This window comes from Rhea americana, unplaced genomic scaffold, assembly GCF_003343005.1.
Source record: "Rhea americana isolate MKP2758 unplaced genomic scaffold, rheAme1 scaffold_515, whole genome shotgun sequence".
Taxonomy (NCBI): Eukaryota; Metazoa; Chordata; class Aves; order Rheiformes; family Rheidae; genus Rhea; species Rhea americana.
This window is the reverse complement of record NW_028186663.1, coordinates 144,261-161,060: the sequence shown is the minus strand read 5'-3', so window position 1 is coordinate 161,060 and position 16,800 is coordinate 144,261. Positions and strand designations below refer to the sequence as shown.

Here is a 16,800-nt window from a genome sequence, read left to right as displayed (position 1 = left end):
GCGCCCGCACCACGACGGACGGGCGGACGGACGGACGGACGGACGGACGGAGCGCGGCCGCGGGGTGAAGGGCAGCTTTATTCGAGAGCTCGAGCGCAGAGGGGCCGCGGCCCCGCGGGACGGGAGCCGCCCCCAGCGGCACAAACCCCGGCGCGGGGGCCGAGGCAGCAGGGTCTCGCCTCCCGCGCTGGCGGGCTGCAGCAGCGCGGCCCCCGGGCCACGGCGGCCCGGCAGGAGGCAGGGACGGTGCCCGGGCCTGCTTTGGGTTTTAACGCCTCAAGCAAGGCCCCAGCTCCCCGGGGTTCCCGCTCCCCGCCAGGCCCCACGCTGCCCCCAGGCCCGGCCAGGCTCGAGCAGCAGAGGCCTCAGAAGAAGAGCAGGAACTGGCTCTAGTGTTAAACAGCATTGGCTTCGAAGGGGGCAGCAGCACACGGTGGTCTGAGCTCTTGGTCGGTGTCCTGGTTGCTCGCCCCAGGAGGAAAAGCAGCTCGCACCCTCGCCCCTGCAGCAGGGCCGGGGAGGCAGCAACGCGGTGAACGCGGCCAGCGTTTCCCCTCCACGGCCCGGCTGGGCGAGGGAGAGGAGAGCAGTGGTTTCAGTAACAGGGACCCGGCGGAGCGAGGCCGAGGGGCGCCGCCGCGGCYGGGGTACACACAGGTTAGTGTTGCTGCCCCTGAGGGCTGCCTGGTACGGGGGACAACTCGGCAACAGGCTGGGGAGGGGATGTGCAATGAACCTCAGTCTGTACGGGGGAGGCGGCGCCTGCCTTAGGAGATGAGGCGGCTGTGCAGCTCGTGGAGCTGCTCTGGGGTGAGGACGAGCTTGTGCACTTGGCCGCGCCCGGGCTGGCAGGGGAAGGTCACTTTGCCGAAGTAAACCATGTCCTCCTCCTTCTCCTCTTTGGCCTGGAAGAGCAGAGCAGCAGTCAGAAGGGCAGCTCGTCCCCGGCGCACCTCAGGGCACGGCACAGCGGCTGTGCGCGCCCCCAGGCCCACTCCAGCAGCGCTGCTGCCCAGCACAACCATCCCCTCCGTGCTCCAGCCAGGGAATGTCTCCATGGGGCCCCCGGGACTGCTGCTGGGCATCCTCCGGCCCCAGAGCGAGCAGGCTGGAGAGCGGGTGCTCCTACCCACCCACTCTCTCAGCCAGCCCCCCGAGGCTGGAGCGGGGCCCCAAGCAAACGCCACCAGGGAGCGGGTCTCACCTTTAGGAAGGAGGAGGAGGGGAAGGTGGCGAAGTCCGTGGGGACGTTGGCCCCTGGGTGCTGCAGAACTGTCTCTTTCATCACCTCATCCTGCAGGGAAAAGCAGTGACAACGTGCCCCCCAGAACTGCGCTGCTCCCGCCGCCCTCTGTTCACTCCTGCCCACCCCGACTCGCAGCTGTACMGAGCAGATCCCCATGTGACACCCAGCAGGGAGATTCGACCCAGAGGGCCCAGATCTCGCTTGGTTTCAGGCAGGTGGCAGCCTCTCGCCCCTCTCYGCCCCAGCCTGAGCTGCGGGAGGTGCACCGGGCTGGCAGAGCCAGCGCAGCRGGCACCGGCTGGCTGGGCCTGCCCGTGTTGAGGGACACGTCCATGCAGTTCTCCCCCTCGGCCCGGAGGGACCGGAGAGCCGGGCCGGGGCCCGCCGCGCTGGCAGGGCTGCGGGGCCCAGCCGCAGCCCGCGGGCAGCCTGCCAGCACGCCCATCCTCCCGCACCAGCCAGCGAGCTCGCCCCTGCAGCTGCCCGAGGGCTGACTGCTCCCGGCACGGCTGCGGGAGGCGAGAGCACCCGCGGGCAAGGAAGCGGCCTGCCTTACCCTCAGTTTGTCGATGCTGTCGCTGAGAGACTTCAGGCGGGCCGTCTGCTCCAGCAGCCGGGCTGCAGGGCTCCCTGCTGCGGGAGRCGGGGGTGAGAAAAGCAGGAGCTCCACGGGGTCGTCAGAGCAGGAGAGCAACGCCGCAGCTGGCCACGGCACTCTTCCTCCCCAGACACCTCCACCAGCCCTGAGCACCAGGGCCCGTCTCGCCCAGCCCTCCCATACACGGAGCTCCGGGCGGGACGTGGCACGCGCTGATCAAACGCTGCACGAGTAAGGGCAGAGCCACCGCCGTGCCCAGCCTGTCTGAACGACACAGCACAGGCGAAAGCTACCCGGGGGGGGGGGGAATGTGCCCAGGGCCCGGCCGGCCACCGCGCTGCAGCACATGATCCAGCACACGCGAAGCACTAGCTCCGCCGACTTGGGTTGTTTGTTACTTAAGGAGGTTTCAGCGGCACAGGAGGCTCCAGGATGAACTCTSAAATCCCTGGAGGCTGAGACACTGACACAGGGGAACAGCTTCAGCCTGCTGCCTGCCGAGCCAGCGCTACGCTGTGCCCAAAAGCACAAGTGTCTGCGAGCAGGTAGGGTGGGACGTGCCACTTGTCAGGAGCACAAGGCCATTCCTGCCGTGCAGGAGGAAACCTGGCCAGCACGAGTAACCAGGGATTRCTGACTCCAGCCCAGAGGTCTCACATGGGAAGAAAAGCTGCACAGTCCTGAGMACCCATGTCTCGGACATTGCCTACACGTAGGAGCGCTTGGTGCGATACAAGTACGGGGAGCTTTATAAATGCAGGAGTTGCAGGAACAGGGTCTCAGCCTCTGGAAATGGGCAGGTCAGAGCTCTGTCCTAGAGCAAACCCTACTCCTGGACACTGGCTGGACAGAAAGGAGGCGCCTGCTCCTCCCCAGGACAGAGGGAAGATGCAGAAGTCGCTCAYAGGCCTTGGACAAGCTCCCCCCCAACTCACAAGTTGCTCATGACCAATTTCCTCCCCAGATGCTTCAACCAAGTAGCATTTTGTGTAGGACCTACCTGACTTTTTTCGTGTGATGTCCACAACCTTGGCATTGGCACTCATCTGGTAGAGGGTCTCCAGGAGCTGGCTGGTCTTGCGATAAAGGGTGCCTGAGGCCACATCTTCTCCCTGTCTATCCTTGGGGAGGGGCAGCTTGGGTACATGCAAAGGTGTCAGTSCTGCTAGCTCCATCTTCATCTGGGCTCCCTGGGACCAATGGGGAAAAAGGAATTAGGGGCAGGCTGTTTATTTGGGAGGAGCTTGAGCACAGAAAAAGAGGTGCAAGGGCGGAGAAAAAGAGGCCTCAAACTCACCCCCCACACACAAAGAAAAAAGCATAAAATCATAAAATTACATTCTCCATGAGGTCTGTGTTCATAGGACTCGGCCTGAGGGAAACACACTTGCACCTCTGTTCAGTGCTTATACAACTGTAATTCAATAGTGGCCATATTTGTGACTCATTRGATTTAAGAGCTATAATTAACAGCTTTGCAGTTGTGCATAATAGACTGTGTAATTATATAACTAAATTAATATTAGTGGAATATGTTAATTAATTATTTTGCAGCTTTGCCAGTTTCCTTATAGTGCATTCCTTAATCAACAGACATCTTAGCCTGCATCACTTAATGCCTCAAGTCGTCAATCTAAAGAGGGAGCCCAGGCTCGGCAATAACGTGCCGTCAGCACCACCTCTGCCGGCTGCTCCCGCTCTCGGCCGCCCGCCTCTGACCCTGCACTCCGGCCGAGCGGGGATCTGCCCCTCCTCCCCCAGCACATCCCCTCACGCGCTGGGAAAACAGGAGAAACCAAAGGAGCCAGAAGTCRCCACTCAAGGGAGAGCCAGCTGCAGCACGGCCAAGCTGCGTTCTTGACYGCTTCTTGCCTGTGGTGGTTAAACCTCTCCCTCCAGCTCATCCCACCCGAACTGCAGACCCCTGCGGCCCCTTCCCTGTCCTCCTGGGACACTGCTTTCCACAAACACCGGCAGCTAAAGCAACGTAACACAGTGTCYGACTCCACACAAACCCACAGCCCAGAGCCTGCCGTCACACGAATGCAGACGCCCAGAACAGCATCCCAGTGGTGCAGGATGCCTCTTYCCAAGGGCTGATGTGCTCCTAGACCCAACAGTCCGCAGGGAAGAGCCCGAGCCATCAGCAGCAGGAATGGGAACTGCATAATCATGTCCTTGCAGGGGTTTTCACAGAGCCCCTCTCAGCAAAGCTGTTTCCAACACCTCTGTCCACACTGGTTCACTCTTTGCTTTCATGAGGAAACCCAAAACAAGCAGCAGGGTGGCCAAAGCCACAGCACGAAGGTGCAGGGTGCAAAGCTGCTCCCWGGTGCTGGGGGGAACACATCGCTGCAGGCAGTGCTAGGACAGGGAGCCTAAGGCATCCAGCATGGCCCCACCGCAGCCCCTGGCACTGCACCGCAGCACCACCTTCCCCTCAGTCCCCCTTCACCTTCCAACCGGGCTGCTGCGCTCAGCTGTCCGAGGGTCGCCTTCCCTTTCCGCACGTCTCACATTCATGCTCTGAAGGTACAACACACCCCGGGCTCCAGCCCGCGGGAACCCGCTGTGCTCGTGCTCAGCCCATTGCTGCAGACACCCGCGAGACCCACGCAGGGCGAGGAAATTCCCTAAACCGCACCTTGAGCCGGTTGTTCTCATTTTTGAGGTGCTTGATGGACAGCCGCATGGCATCGATCTGCTGGAGAAGCAGAGGCGAGTCCTTCACCTGGACCGGCCCTGAGCCGCCTCCCATCACCTGGCTGGCGCCGACACCTGCGAACAGGCAAGAACAGCAGCAGCGTGAGAGACTGATGCCCCGGCCCGCGGGAGCTTTGGACAGGACGGCCACAGCAGGCGCACGRCATGCAGACGGGGCTCACAGGCACAGGAGGTGCAGTGTGCGCAACGGCACAGGGAGCAGCAGCAGCGAGGTCTGCCCGGGTGTACCAGGCACACACTGAGCCATCTCAAGCATGCAGCACCTCACATCTCGCTCAGAGAAGAAGGTTAAAACATCGCCCGTCCCGGGGCAGCATCTTACACGCATGCCTCCTAYGACATGCCTGCAACAGCCCTGGCACCAAGAATTTCCCTTTCTTATTTCCTGAAGACACAGGATTTCTCCTTAGGCCCTGGGGACCTGCAGGGAAACACTTCCCCGTGGCTGGGGTCGCACCAGTCTGCATCACCAGCAGCTTCATGCTCTTTACTCTTTCCCTGGACTCCCAGGCTGTCCAGAACTGCGTTAGCTGCAGCTTCCCTTGCGCCACAGGCCACTTGGCATCTGAGGTGAGACAAGCTGCTCTTGGGCAGGACCTGCCACCCTTTCACTCCAGCCCCTACTCCCAAACCAAGCCTCATCCCAGGGCCATGCTTGGATGCCTACGGGACACCAGTCCCTCCTCGCATGCACTTCTGGGGGCCGGGTGAGGCAGGGAGCACTCGCATGCTGGGGTGCAGTACTGTACCTCTCTGCTGTTCCTCTGCAGTACAAGGAGAGGAGGCAGAGGAAAGACAAGAAGAAGCAGAGTTAAAACTGMGGATCAAGTCTGAGAGGAGCCATGGCCAGAGGAGCTCTGGTCACCCGGAGCTGCTCGTGTGCTGAGCCCCTTCCTCCGCCCGCTCACTCAGACGGCGGCGGCCACCCGAGGCAGCSCTGGCCCCGAGCGCGGCGCCCCGCGCCCGGCTGCGGGCTCTGGCTGGGGACACAGCACACCCGCTCACCCCGCCTGCGCGGGGCCGTAAGCGACCCGAGTGGGACACACACCCCCCCCGCAGGCTGCTCCTCCCGAACCTGCCCSGAGCGGCAGTTCCTCAGTCTGGATCTCAGGACTTGCTGAGCATCTGTGCTTCCCTCTGACTCCAAGATGCTCAGCCTGAGCCTCCAGATTCAGGGGGAGAGAAATTGCTCCCAGAGCCTCACTGCACCCAGGCTACATATCTGCAAGATTAACACTTCGCTCCACTTCCTTGCGATTCGAAGCTCTGATGTAGCTGCATCCCCCCGCTTCCCCCCTCCGAACACGGAGCGCTCACRAGCAGCCCGGCACTGGCACAGGGCTCAGAGCACAACCGCCGCACACGCTGCCCAGGACCAAGGCACGCTGGCCTCGTCCTGGGGGACCCAGAGAGCACGAGTTCATCGGCCCAGTGGCTCCGGTAGAGGCTGTGGCCCCACTGCAGGTCAGAAACTGCCACCCCCAGGAACCAGTCTAGATCCTCACTGGGCATTTTGCGGGCAGACTCATACCAAAGGCGTCTGCCTCACAGGGAAGACTGTGTTCACGGCACACTCAGAGCAGACTCAAGACACAAACTGCTGCCCTCTTTGTGCAGAGGAGTTACCCACTCCAGACCAAGCCAAGAGGATGAGCAATGTGGACCAAACCATTACCACACTGAGACCAGAGCACCAGGCTGCTCTACAGCCTCCCRGTCACAGTCCTAAAGGATACTGCGTGACCTTGTGACTGGAGAGCTCAGGTGTCTGAGAGCCAGAGCTCCTGACAAAGAGGCCAGCACATTTCCCTCACCCCACCAATGCCCTGCCTCACCACTGAGCCTCCCCTGACCAGAGATCGCTTGTAGGAGGTTTCCTCCAAGCAGAGTGTGACAGGAAGACCTGAACACCCACACTAGCCAGCACAAGGATCTCCCTCTTGTGCAAACACCCTTCCCTCACCATCACCCATCCCTTGCTGCTGTGCTTCAGAAAAGCCCATGAGGTAYGGAGAAATTACATCTCCTATTCACTGAGCCAGCTAGAACAGAACAACAGGCTCCTCTGTGTCCTGCAGCGACAGGGGAGAGGAGGAAGGTGCTGTGCACAGTGGCAAGGATATACCAGCAGGCAGCATGGACTGCTGTGTCTCCACTGGAGTATCTTGGTGGGAGGAAGGGCCTGGTGGCACTGGTACCTGCCAGCCCAAGGGGCCAGAGCAGGCATGCTCCATCACTGAGGGACAAGCCGCAGGGATCCCCCAGGCCGCCCCCACAAAGGTACCCTCTGTTCTGCTGCACAAGCAGGGAGCTGCTGGACACTGCTCAAGGAGCCGCAAGTTCTCCGCACTCCCCACTCATCATTACAAGCCCAGAAGTCCCCTGCCCCTTCACAGATGTTCTGGCTCTCTGAAGGCAGGTCAGGCAGGCAGAAGAGCAGGGTGTAAGAGCACCACTTCCCAGCGCTGCTCACTCCAGCAGGCAGTCTCTGAGCTCCCGCACTGCCTCCTGGGGTCACACCATACACTGGCATTCCCCTATACAGCTCTTGGCCTCCATGTCAGGGAGGGGGAGTATGGAGAGSAGGCTCCCAGACAGCAAATACCCTACCAGCTGCAGAAGCATTGAGTGCTTTGGGGGCACTGCTTACACACCTCCTGCAATGCCAGACACAATGGAGGCAACTCCAGAGGCAGGGGCTCCACGCAGACCCTCAATGGTTCTCTTTGACTGGTTGTTCAAGCGTTGCTTCAGCTCCACCTTTTCTGACTCCAGCTGATCAATATCTGCCTGAAGAGCATCCATGGTCTCCTCAAACTCCCTGTGGAATGGAATAGAGTCCTGGGTCTAACTAGAGACATTCCTCCCGAAGACAGAGACAAACAGTTCAGGATGTGAGAGCTCCTAGCTTTGACATGCAGACTGTTGCCACCAGTGGCCACCATTAAAAGCTTCAAGCACAAGCCTGCTGATGCAGGGTTTGGAGCCCCACCAGTTCCTGCTGAAGGTTACAATACCATGCACAAAAGAAGTATTTATCAGTATTGAGCCCACCACCACCTCAGATGTTCCTATGTAGCCCAGTTTTTATCTTGCAAGACAATCCTCTCTTCCCCACTTGTCAGCAGGCTTGCCCTACCAACAGACTACCTGTGGCAAGAGATACTTGGAGCAAAGTAATGGTGGTAGAAACATGCAAAGAGAACAGACTTTTCCACAAAGTCTGTTTCTCTTGGGCCTCTCCCAAGGCTCCTGTCTCATCCTGTGCTCTGCTGTGTACCATTAACATATGTTGGTTCCCCTGCTCATCTTGCACTATCATTGTTCCATTAACCAAGACATATTCCTAGACTGTCCAGCCAACACAGAGTCTAGTTTTCACSAGGGACTCTCCAATAGCCAACCCCCTTCTGCAGACTCCACCTCACACTTACTTCTCTTTCTTTTTGAGCAGTGTCTGGGTCTCATCCAGCTTTGTCTGTATCTTTTCCACTCGGTCATCTGCATCCTTGGATGCGCTATCAAGCTTCTTCTCCAGGAGACTGAGACGCACATTTGCTTCACTGAGCTCCTCTCCCTGGAGCAACAGGAAAGAAAACAGGCTGTTCCAGGCCCCTGAGGATGGCGTGCACTATGGGAAGCCCCTTGCAGTGCTTGGGGAGAGCCTGCCTAGAAGTCATGACCCCTGCCCCACTGCATGTATGGTCAGTAGCCTGACATACACCCATCGCCAGTACGCACCGACCTAGAACAGTACAAGAGAAAGGCCAGGGAAGTCCCTAACAAGGAGTCACCAGGCTGTGGCCACATGGCAGAACACACCTTCATGGCAACAGGAACAGTATTTCCAGAAGGAGATCTGACTGGGACCTGAAACCATCAGCTCCATAGGGAGCAAGCCACCTGGACCACAAATGCAACCATTCCAGTGGCACAGGGCAGTTCTTCACTGACCAGCCAAAAAGTTCTTCAACTGAAGAACAGCTTACCTTGATCTTGAGAGATTTTTTCAGCTCTTTGATGACTGTCTCCCTGTCCTCCAGCTTAAGCCCCAGCCCCTCTGCATCAGTGATCTCTGCCCGAAGAGCTGCTGCCCTAAGGTCAGCAGGTGGTGTGGGCTGCAATGGAGACCAAAGGAACAAGACACAGAGTTGGTATTGTAAGAAGAATCCCAGCAACAGCAGAAGGAGTCACTCAGCAACTGGGGAACCATTCCCTCCCTTTCTGTATCCTGCAGGCATCTCCTGCACCTCCCCAAATCTCAGGCCCCGCCCACACCCAGAAGTCATGGTCTCCTGCTGGGGGAGCCGGCAGCAGGATTCCCAGGAACAGCCAAGTACACTAACAAGCCCAAATCAGGCCTTCAAGCAGCTACCTCAGAAACCCTCCTCATCCCAAGCCCAAGAGGGATTCCTTCCTGGACCACCAGCCTCCAGTGAGCAGTGTGCTAGCACCATGTCCAGTACCACCAAACTCTGGGCATCACACCTCAGTATTTCTTTGCCTGAGAGTCACTATTTCCTGTGTCTTCAACACTGTTGTCAGTCACCTGCTCACAGGGAAACCTAGCAGGCACCAAGACCATGCAAAGACCATCCTGTCTCTTTGCAGAGATTCTCAGGATTGTGGGGCATGACAGGGCAATTCAGATGCTCCGGCTCTGCCTGAAGCTCCTGCCATAGTCAAAGCCTACCTTAGTCTGTGGCCTATCAGCATCATATTCTCCCTCCTGCATGGCTGTGGCCATCTTGTTCATGGTTGCAATGAGGATGCTGCAAGACTGGCGCAGACACTCGTACGGGTTGATGCCCTGGGTGCCATAGATCTGCAAAGGACAGGAAGAAAGTTGCAGATGCCCCCCACCAGCTGGGCTCGAAGCCACTGTTACAGCCCCTTCCTGCCTCCCCACAACATGCCACAGGACTTCAGAGGCCACAGGCCCTTTGACAAGGCACCTGCAGAGCAAAGCCAGCTGCCAGGAAGGACAATGCAGGACAGACCACAAAGCTCCCTGCACTTTGACATTCACTGGCSATATTCCCAGGAGTTCATTCCCAGCCTCCACAGGGGTGTCCTAGACTCCATCCAAAGCTGCCCCCAGGCAGGTCTGTAGCACTCAGATTAGAGGGATCTGTGAGGACAAGTCTATCACTGCAGTAGGCGCTGAGGAGTGCGGTGGCTGAGAAGAGTCTCCCACCTGTTCGCTCGCTTTGAAGGCTAAATCCTCCAGCTTCACCGCCAACAGTCCCTCGTTCTCTGTCAGAGGGGCAATCATCTGGGCCCCAGCAGCAGCCACTTCCTGCAGTACGGCCACCACCCAGGTCAGGTGCTTGCGGCAGTCCAGTAACGTGTCCGACACCTGAGAGTCGAGCAGACACAGCGYGGTTAGGAAAGGCCAGAGCCAACCAGGAACACGAACAGAGGTAAACAAGCTACTTTCCCACTCGCCTCCCAGACATCACAGCTCCTGGCTGCACAACACTTCCTTTGCCCCAGTCCAACCACTACCAAGATTTTAACATCCCACTAAAGCATCATGGGAAGACAAGAAACATGGGGAAAGAAAGAAAGAAAGAAACTCAAGCTTGGAAAAAAGTAGGTTATAAAGTCCATCCATCTCCATCAGGACTAGAATCATGCAGCCCACAGACACTAGACCAAGTATCAGCTCACACCATTTCCCTCTGCCCGAGCAGCAGGCTGTGGCTTGGCTTAAGCAGGGTATGGCATACCAGGGCACTCTCGCTGCAGCCAGCAAGGGTGACAGCAGCGCTCTGCATTCTGTGCTCGTCCAGCAGAGCTCCTTGCTCCCAAAATACTGCTAAGAGGGCCCTGTGCAGAGCAGAGCAAGGGTGCCCTGGCCCTGTGGGAGCCTCTGTGCTGGCCAGCTCACCTGCTGCCCAAAGCCGAGGGCTGCAGGGATGCCAGGAGCGTCTGTCCCTGGCATGCGGCGCCTGATCTTCTTGCAAAACTGTCGAATGTCACTGCACGAGGTCTCCAAGTCCTTGAGGAGGATGGCAAGGTCAGATGCCTCTTGCCCAGCCTAGGATTCAGAGAAAGCACCTCAGAAAAACAGATCACGAGCAAGGGAATCTGGCACAGCTTCAGCAAAGCTCACGGAGCACATCCTACCTGGAGGAAGGATCGCAGTCTGCCCACCTCCACGCCCATGCAGTCCAAGGCACTCTGGGTGAACTGCAGAGCACAAACACAAGCACCATGAGTTCAGGGCAAAGCAGAGACCAGGCAAGACAGCTGTCCTTTGTGCACCATGCTGCCATGACTCCAGACTTTACAAAGAGCAGCAGAAGCTGAGGCATTCACTTGGCTTTTGTTTTACTCTGTGGGGCATAGGACACAGCGCTGCCCCTTTAAAGGCTTAAGGAAGTATAACATACCCTCTCAGACAACGTTTTCAGCGCTCTCCTTGCTTCTCTTCTCTTTCTTGCTTACCTGGATGCCTGCATGGCAAATGGCCCACGTCTTTTCCCCCTTTCCCTAACAGGGGAACCTATATCACTCGTGTGCCTTGACACCCAGTGGGTGCAGGATAAAATCTGATTGCAGTAAAGAGGGCAGAAGAGGTACTTCAACTCACCAGACAATTTCAGGGGTGCAAAAGACAAAAAAGACAGAAAACACACAAAAAAAGATAGATGAATTATTCTACTCCACTTCACCTTAATGTGGTCAGCAAGCTGCATCGTGCAGTCTTCAGCTTGGTCAGCCAGGTGGATGCTATACAGGTGCTGCATGAAAAGAGAGATTAACGTAGCAGAGATCAGCAGAGATCAGCATCCTTCAAATGTTTCCACGCATCCAAGCAAACAAATCGAATTAGGAAATACATAACAAAACTAACACTGAAAGTTTGGCCTAGTCTTTTACTAGAAGTGAGAACTGTTGCGACGACACCCCAGCCAGGCGCCGTGTGAACACCCTGCTCTCTGGGAGCTTGCTGGTAGCCCTTAGCTCTATAAGGTCAGCAGCCTCAATCCCCAGCACAGAGGCACAGGAATCTAGGGCAGGCAAGTCACATCCTTTCTGCCTTCATCCTCCCTCTCTTCCTCCCAGGGAGGGAGAACACAGGCGTAAGTTCTGCATGCTCAGAAGGCAAAAAACGTAAAACAAATTGCTATCAAGCAGGCTTACTGACAGATTCTTAATGTGCCATGTGAACAACATATCCAAGGGCATGAGGTCCAGCTGCTGAACATGCTGGAGAGATTTGACCAGTTCCATGCCCTGCAGGTCAGAAATGCCCCAAGCTTGGCCAAGAGCCTGACGCTCTTGGCTCCACAGATCCTACCTGATAGTATTTGATAGCTTTGGTCAGTGGCTCCACATTGACAGTCTCATCCAGCTGGTCCTTGTGCAGCAGCTCGATCAAGAAGTCCAGGGAGCGTTCATGGACACTCATCTCGGGGTACAGCATCCCCACCTTCTTATATACCTCAACGCTGCATTTGTTCAGGGCCCTGGTAAGGAAATGGAAACACAGTCAGCTTGTCTGGGAACAGGCATACAGTCCAGACAGCATCAAGGCAGGGCTTTGCTTCTGGGTGCTGATCTCAGACCACCTAAAGTGCCAGCCATAGTCAGCTGGACCCTAAGCAGCAGGGTAGCTAGAGAGAGGTCACTGAAGGTCAAAACATCTGCAGAAAACCAGGACTTGAAATTGGCTGCCTGGGGGCTACAGGAAAGGGAGTCTCAGAACAGAAAAATACTTCAAGTATCTAAGCTAGCATGAATTTTAGGCAGAATCCAGTGCTGGAGGCAGGAAAAAATTTACCATCTAACACCAACAGCATATAATAATAGATTTAACGAGCTCATCAGTCATGTTGCTGTAGGAGCAAAGGGATCTTTCAGTGCTCTGTTCAAACTGAGTCACTTTCCTGGGAAGCAAAGCCTAGCAGGGCTCACAGTGATTATTTTCCCTAGCACAGCACTTTTGGTCTCCAAAGGAATTTCCAGTCTCTGCAGAAAGTACTCTTTCCATGCTGTTGTCATGACATTGGCCAGCAACTGGCTCATATTAATCAAGCACTTAGATTCCTCCTTGACACTCCATAAAACCTTCCACACATGACTAAGCACTGAGCATTCACAAAAGAGGGAACTGGGCTGCAGGGGAGTGTCTGCTCTGAGTCTGAAGCCCAGTATGAGTCCCAGACACAATCAAACTTAGCAGGAGAGTGTGATGCATCTCCTGGCAGGATTAGATGGAAAATTCAGTGTGCCAGGGATACTTCTGGCCTAAAGACATGGTCACAGCTGAAGAATGAGGACTCATGCTAGAAAGCTTCACACCCCAATTCTTGGGAGGAAAGGAGGAAAACAAGGAACAAGTTACAAGAGAAGTGAACACTACCATCACAAGGCAATAAAGGGAATCCCTCAGATTTTTTCCAGCCTAGCTGCCAAAGCATCTGCAAMTCCAGCAAAGACCAGGCCTTCCAGTGAGACTGCAGAGCTCAGCGCTTCCAGTCAGTGAAGTAGGTGGAAACCAAGACTGACTCGGTGATGGAGCAGAATGGTTAAGTACTCACTGTTCGTATTTGTGCAGCGTAGCCTGCAGGAGACTTAGAGAATACACCAGGCCAGCAGCAAAGCTCAGCTGCTCTCCCTGAGCACCCCTGAGGCCAGTGCGCTCTGCACAGTTTTCATTCAGATCAAACTTCTCCTGAGCCTGTTTGCTGATCAGCTCAGCCTGTTGTGGAAGAAGGCAAACAATCAAAGTCTTTCCAGACTTGTTCTGATCCTTCCCCACGTAGTCACCGACCAGCCCAACCCAGGCACAGCTTGTGTGCACAGCTTCAYTAGCCCTCCCCTCACTGCTGCCACTTACTCAGGCTCAAGGTTCATTCCCATGGCAGCCTCACTGCCAAGTCACCCATCCTGTTCACACTGCCCAGCCTCTCCAGGAAATCTTCCACAGCTTAGCTCCAAGATTTCCCTGACCAGCATTTTCCTGTACTTCCCTTATCATTGAAGCTCCATGACTGGAGTAGGAACTTTTCAACAAAAAGTAGTGATTTTTGTTGAAACTAAAGTTTACAAAGAAATGAGTTCCTTCGTGTGTGTGTGTGTGTGTGTGTGTGTGTGTGTGTGTGTGTGTTCAAACAAGTAAATATTCCAAATTCACCTGGAGTAGAAAAGAATATATACATTTCCCACAGACCTATGGCACAGCTCCTGGTTAGTCCAAACCCTTGAAGCCGACACTCCAAGCCGCACGAGCCCAGCTCAGCAGATACGGCCAGCTCTTCCTACGGGCCAGCCCAGAGCTTCAGTGTGCTAATTCTTCCACGCGTCCCTCTCCCCAGCCAGTGATCAAAGCTTAACCCCCAGCCCCAAACCCATGCAGGGTCCAAGGCACCTATCCCACCTTGCAGATGAGCCGGGGGATGAGCAGCAGCACAAGGATGCAGTCGTGGTCCCCTCCGTGGCGCAGGAAGCTATCTGGCATGAACGAAGTGAGGAGGGAGACATGCCGGTTGGCCTGCTGCACCTCCATCTGGCGCAGCTCCATCTCAATAGCCTGCAGGAGACATGCACAGTCAAAAAGGAGTCCTGCTTGGTCCTCTCTTCAGGTCAGTGCAGAACAGGAGATGTAYTGTCAGTCTGTTCAGTGTTCAAGAGTCAAAATCTCTTTCCTCCTGGGACACAGCTAACACCAGGCTCCACAGCTGTTGCAGGATACACTTTATTATTACCATCTGGCTGTCCCGTGGATTGGCCTGGATCAGACCCTGAGCTCCGACCTAGCCACAGAGAGGTCAGAGTACACCATGTATCCATACTCACAAGCGTTCTTTCTTTCCAGCCAGCATCCACAGAATGATAAAAACAATGTTTCAATTGTCAGCTCTGAGAACACACTTTCACAAAAAACATCCATTTTTGCACAGCAGTGAGTATCMGAAAGTGTGTGTTTCTTAGCAAAATGGTACGCTGCTGCCCCCAGTACTAACAGGCGACAGTCCTGAACTGCTTCACATTGCACTTGCCTTCCCATTTTCCCTGTCAAGCAGCAAGTGTTCAGTTCCACTGATGGGCAGCAGAGGCAATCAGAACTGTATGGCCACTGGGGTGCAGCAGAGCTAGGAACAGAGCAGGGGAGTCCTTGCACAGACCCATGCCAACTCACTGGCACTTGGACCACACTGAAGCAGAGGCAGAGATGGCTTTTCATCCTGCTTAAACTGCTCTGCTTGATTAAGCATTCCCTGCATGCCTTCACAGACRCAGTGGTGACCGTTTCTTTGTGCATCACATGCTGGTAGCTTCCTCCCTCCCACCACACACCCTGTGTTCCTGCCAGCTCCTGATAGTCACCCCAGCCTGTTTCTACTAGTGGTAAGAGCGCCGCAAGCGTAACCAGAGAGCTGTGCCCCAGCGCCAGCCTCAGCATACGGCAACTGCAGCGTACTCAGAGCACCTCCCCAAAGCGGCATCCCACACCTACGCCGTGCTACCGCATCAGCGGTCTCGCACGCTGGAACGGATGCACCATGTTCAGCTCACACATCCAGTACAGCGCTCTCCTGCTAGCCTACCTTAGCATGGGCTTTTGTCTCTGCAAATTTAATCTTGAAGTCAAACATTTCTGGAGGAGGCTGCTGCTGTTTCTCGGCAGAAGCTTCTTGCTGACTCATGAGTTCACGGTTCACATCCTGAGCAAAGAAAGAAGCTGCAATTAGAAGTATGGAAAAATACCACAAAGGAGAACTGTAATCCCACACCCTCTGTAGTACCTCCACCTCTAATGCCTGATGCCCCTTTTTGGAGCAGGGGGCTCCTTGTGCTGCAAGGGACTAATAGGATGAAAATGAGGAAGAGAAACACAGGCCTGTCCCTGACTCTCAGCTGACAGCAATCTGTACTAAAGCCAAGGAATCCTTGCAGACTTATTACCAATTTATTTTCTCCCTCCAGCAAAGTCAAGGAGAACCAAGAGCAATGCTGGAACAACCCCATGCTACCCTGCCTTTTCCAGGGCACAGTTCCCAAACCTGGAGCATAAGCAGCACAGCTGCATGAAAGGCAGAAATACTTCACAACACCAACTTCAGCAGCCTTCAGCTGATGCTCTATCAATGAACCCCATCTGGATATAAGCAGGAAAGCCAGGACTGACAGAGGTCATGAGAAGCATGAGCATTCTGGCACTGCTGGACATTCCTCAGAAAAAAAAACAGTTAGGAATCCACTCCCCAGGGCATCAGCCATCTATTTTCTTCTGCATTTGCAGTGCCAGTTTCCACAGGAGATTAGCAGACAACGTGATGCCCCTACCCCCAGGGCTCCCTTCCTTTAAGAACATTCTTGCCTACATATGCTCAGCCTCCTCCTCATCAAGGTCTGCTCCCAAAGGAGTGCTGCTACAGGGGGATGTGCATGCCTGGCCAGTGGCATCTGCCTCCTGGCGCTGCCCTGCTGCAGTACCCAGGAGTGCTGAAGGACACTACCTGAAGGTGTGCAGTCAGCTCCCTGTACTTTTTGATAGTCTGCTGGTAGTCAGCCACGGTCTCCTGTGCAGCCTCCACACGCTTCTCCGCTTCACGGACCCGTGCTGTTGCCATATCCAGCTGCTCCCGTAACTCCAGCTCAGTCTCCCGGGCATTTTCCTGCAGCTCGTCATTCATCTCATTCATGGCTTCCTAGAAACAAGGAGGTGGCATGGGATGCAGTTACCCCAAGGCCTAGCAAGCGAGGGCAGTCTAGCATTTTCAAAGTAGAGCAGAGGGCCCCTCCTAGGTGTAAAGGGCATATTCTGCAGAGATGAAGGACAAAACACTTGGAAGCAAGACCAAGTGGGATGGCTTCAGAAAGGTTCTCCAGACCCCTCTGGCACTACTACCAGCACGTACTAGCAGTGCTTTACTTTGCTGCCTTAGACAGCCACAACGTCAAGTAATAAGCCCAAATCAGCCTCATGTCAGCCCAGACACACACCAGGCATAAAGGAAGCAGCACAAGCACTCCAGTACCACCTGTATTCCACAGGAGCCCATCTTACCAGGTCTCCAACAGTCTCACGCAGCTCCCGGACCTTCTCTTCCAGGTCYAAGTTTCTCTCCGTCAGAGTCTCCACCATCTCTTCAGCACCCAAAGCAGCATCAACCTGCAAACGCACGTTGCATCACAGTCCAACCCAGCTCTCAAAGCACTGCTACCAGCAGCTTAAAGGTCCTTTTACATCACAGCGGGATCACTCTGGCAAGCT

General features: G+C 55.7%; 2 protein-coding genes across 9 annotated transcripts in view; both read right to left on the bottom strand.

Annotated features, from left to right (window-relative positions):
* Positions 1-406, bottom strand: part of NOP56 (NOP56 ribonucleoprotein) — a 5,664-nt gene extending 5,258 nt beyond the window's left edge. Inside the window, exon 1 of the mRNA XM_085318053.1 lies at positions 327-406. Coding sequence (XP_085174179.1) covers positions 327-406 — 80 coding nt within the window. The remainder of the gene's footprint in view (positions 1-326) is intronic.
* Positions 59-16,800, bottom strand: part of DCTN1 (dynactin subunit 1) — a 65,992-nt gene continuing 49,250 nt past the window's right edge. For 6 of the 8 annotated variants that reach the window (XM_085318062.1, XM_085318068.1, XM_085318066.1 and 3 more), the window contains 19 exons: positions 16,594-16,698; positions 16,043-16,234; positions 15,131-15,247; positions 13,960-14,112; positions 13,121-13,281; positions 11,878-12,046; positions 11,249-11,317; positions 10,701-10,763; positions 10,462-10,611; positions 9,766-9,927; positions 9,262-9,393; positions 8,558-8,686; positions 8,003-8,145; positions 7,223-7,389; positions 4,489-4,622; positions 2,845-3,034; positions 1,803-1,879; positions 1,205-1,294; positions 59-905 (listed from right to left, as the gene is read on the bottom strand). In XM_085318062.1, the coding sequence (XP_085174188.1) occupies positions 768-905; positions 1,205-1,294; positions 1,803-1,879; positions 2,845-3,034; positions 4,489-4,622; positions 7,223-7,389; positions 8,003-8,145; positions 8,558-8,686; positions 9,262-9,393; positions 9,766-9,927; positions 10,462-10,611; positions 10,701-10,763; positions 11,249-11,317; positions 11,878-12,046; positions 13,121-13,281; positions 13,960-14,112; positions 15,131-15,247; positions 16,043-16,234; positions 16,594-16,698 (2,541 nt within the window). In that variant the 3' untranslated portion in view covers positions 59-767. The remainder of the gene's footprint in view (positions 906-1,204; positions 1,295-1,802; positions 1,880-2,844; positions 3,035-4,488; positions 4,623-7,222; positions 7,390-8,002; positions 8,146-8,557; positions 8,687-9,261; positions 9,394-9,765; positions 9,928-10,461; positions 10,612-10,700; positions 10,764-11,248; positions 11,318-11,877; positions 12,047-13,120; positions 13,282-13,959; positions 14,113-15,130; positions 15,248-16,042; positions 16,235-16,593; positions 16,699-16,800) is intronic. The other 2 variants (XM_085318064.1, XM_085318070.1) reach the window with 1 other exon arrangement.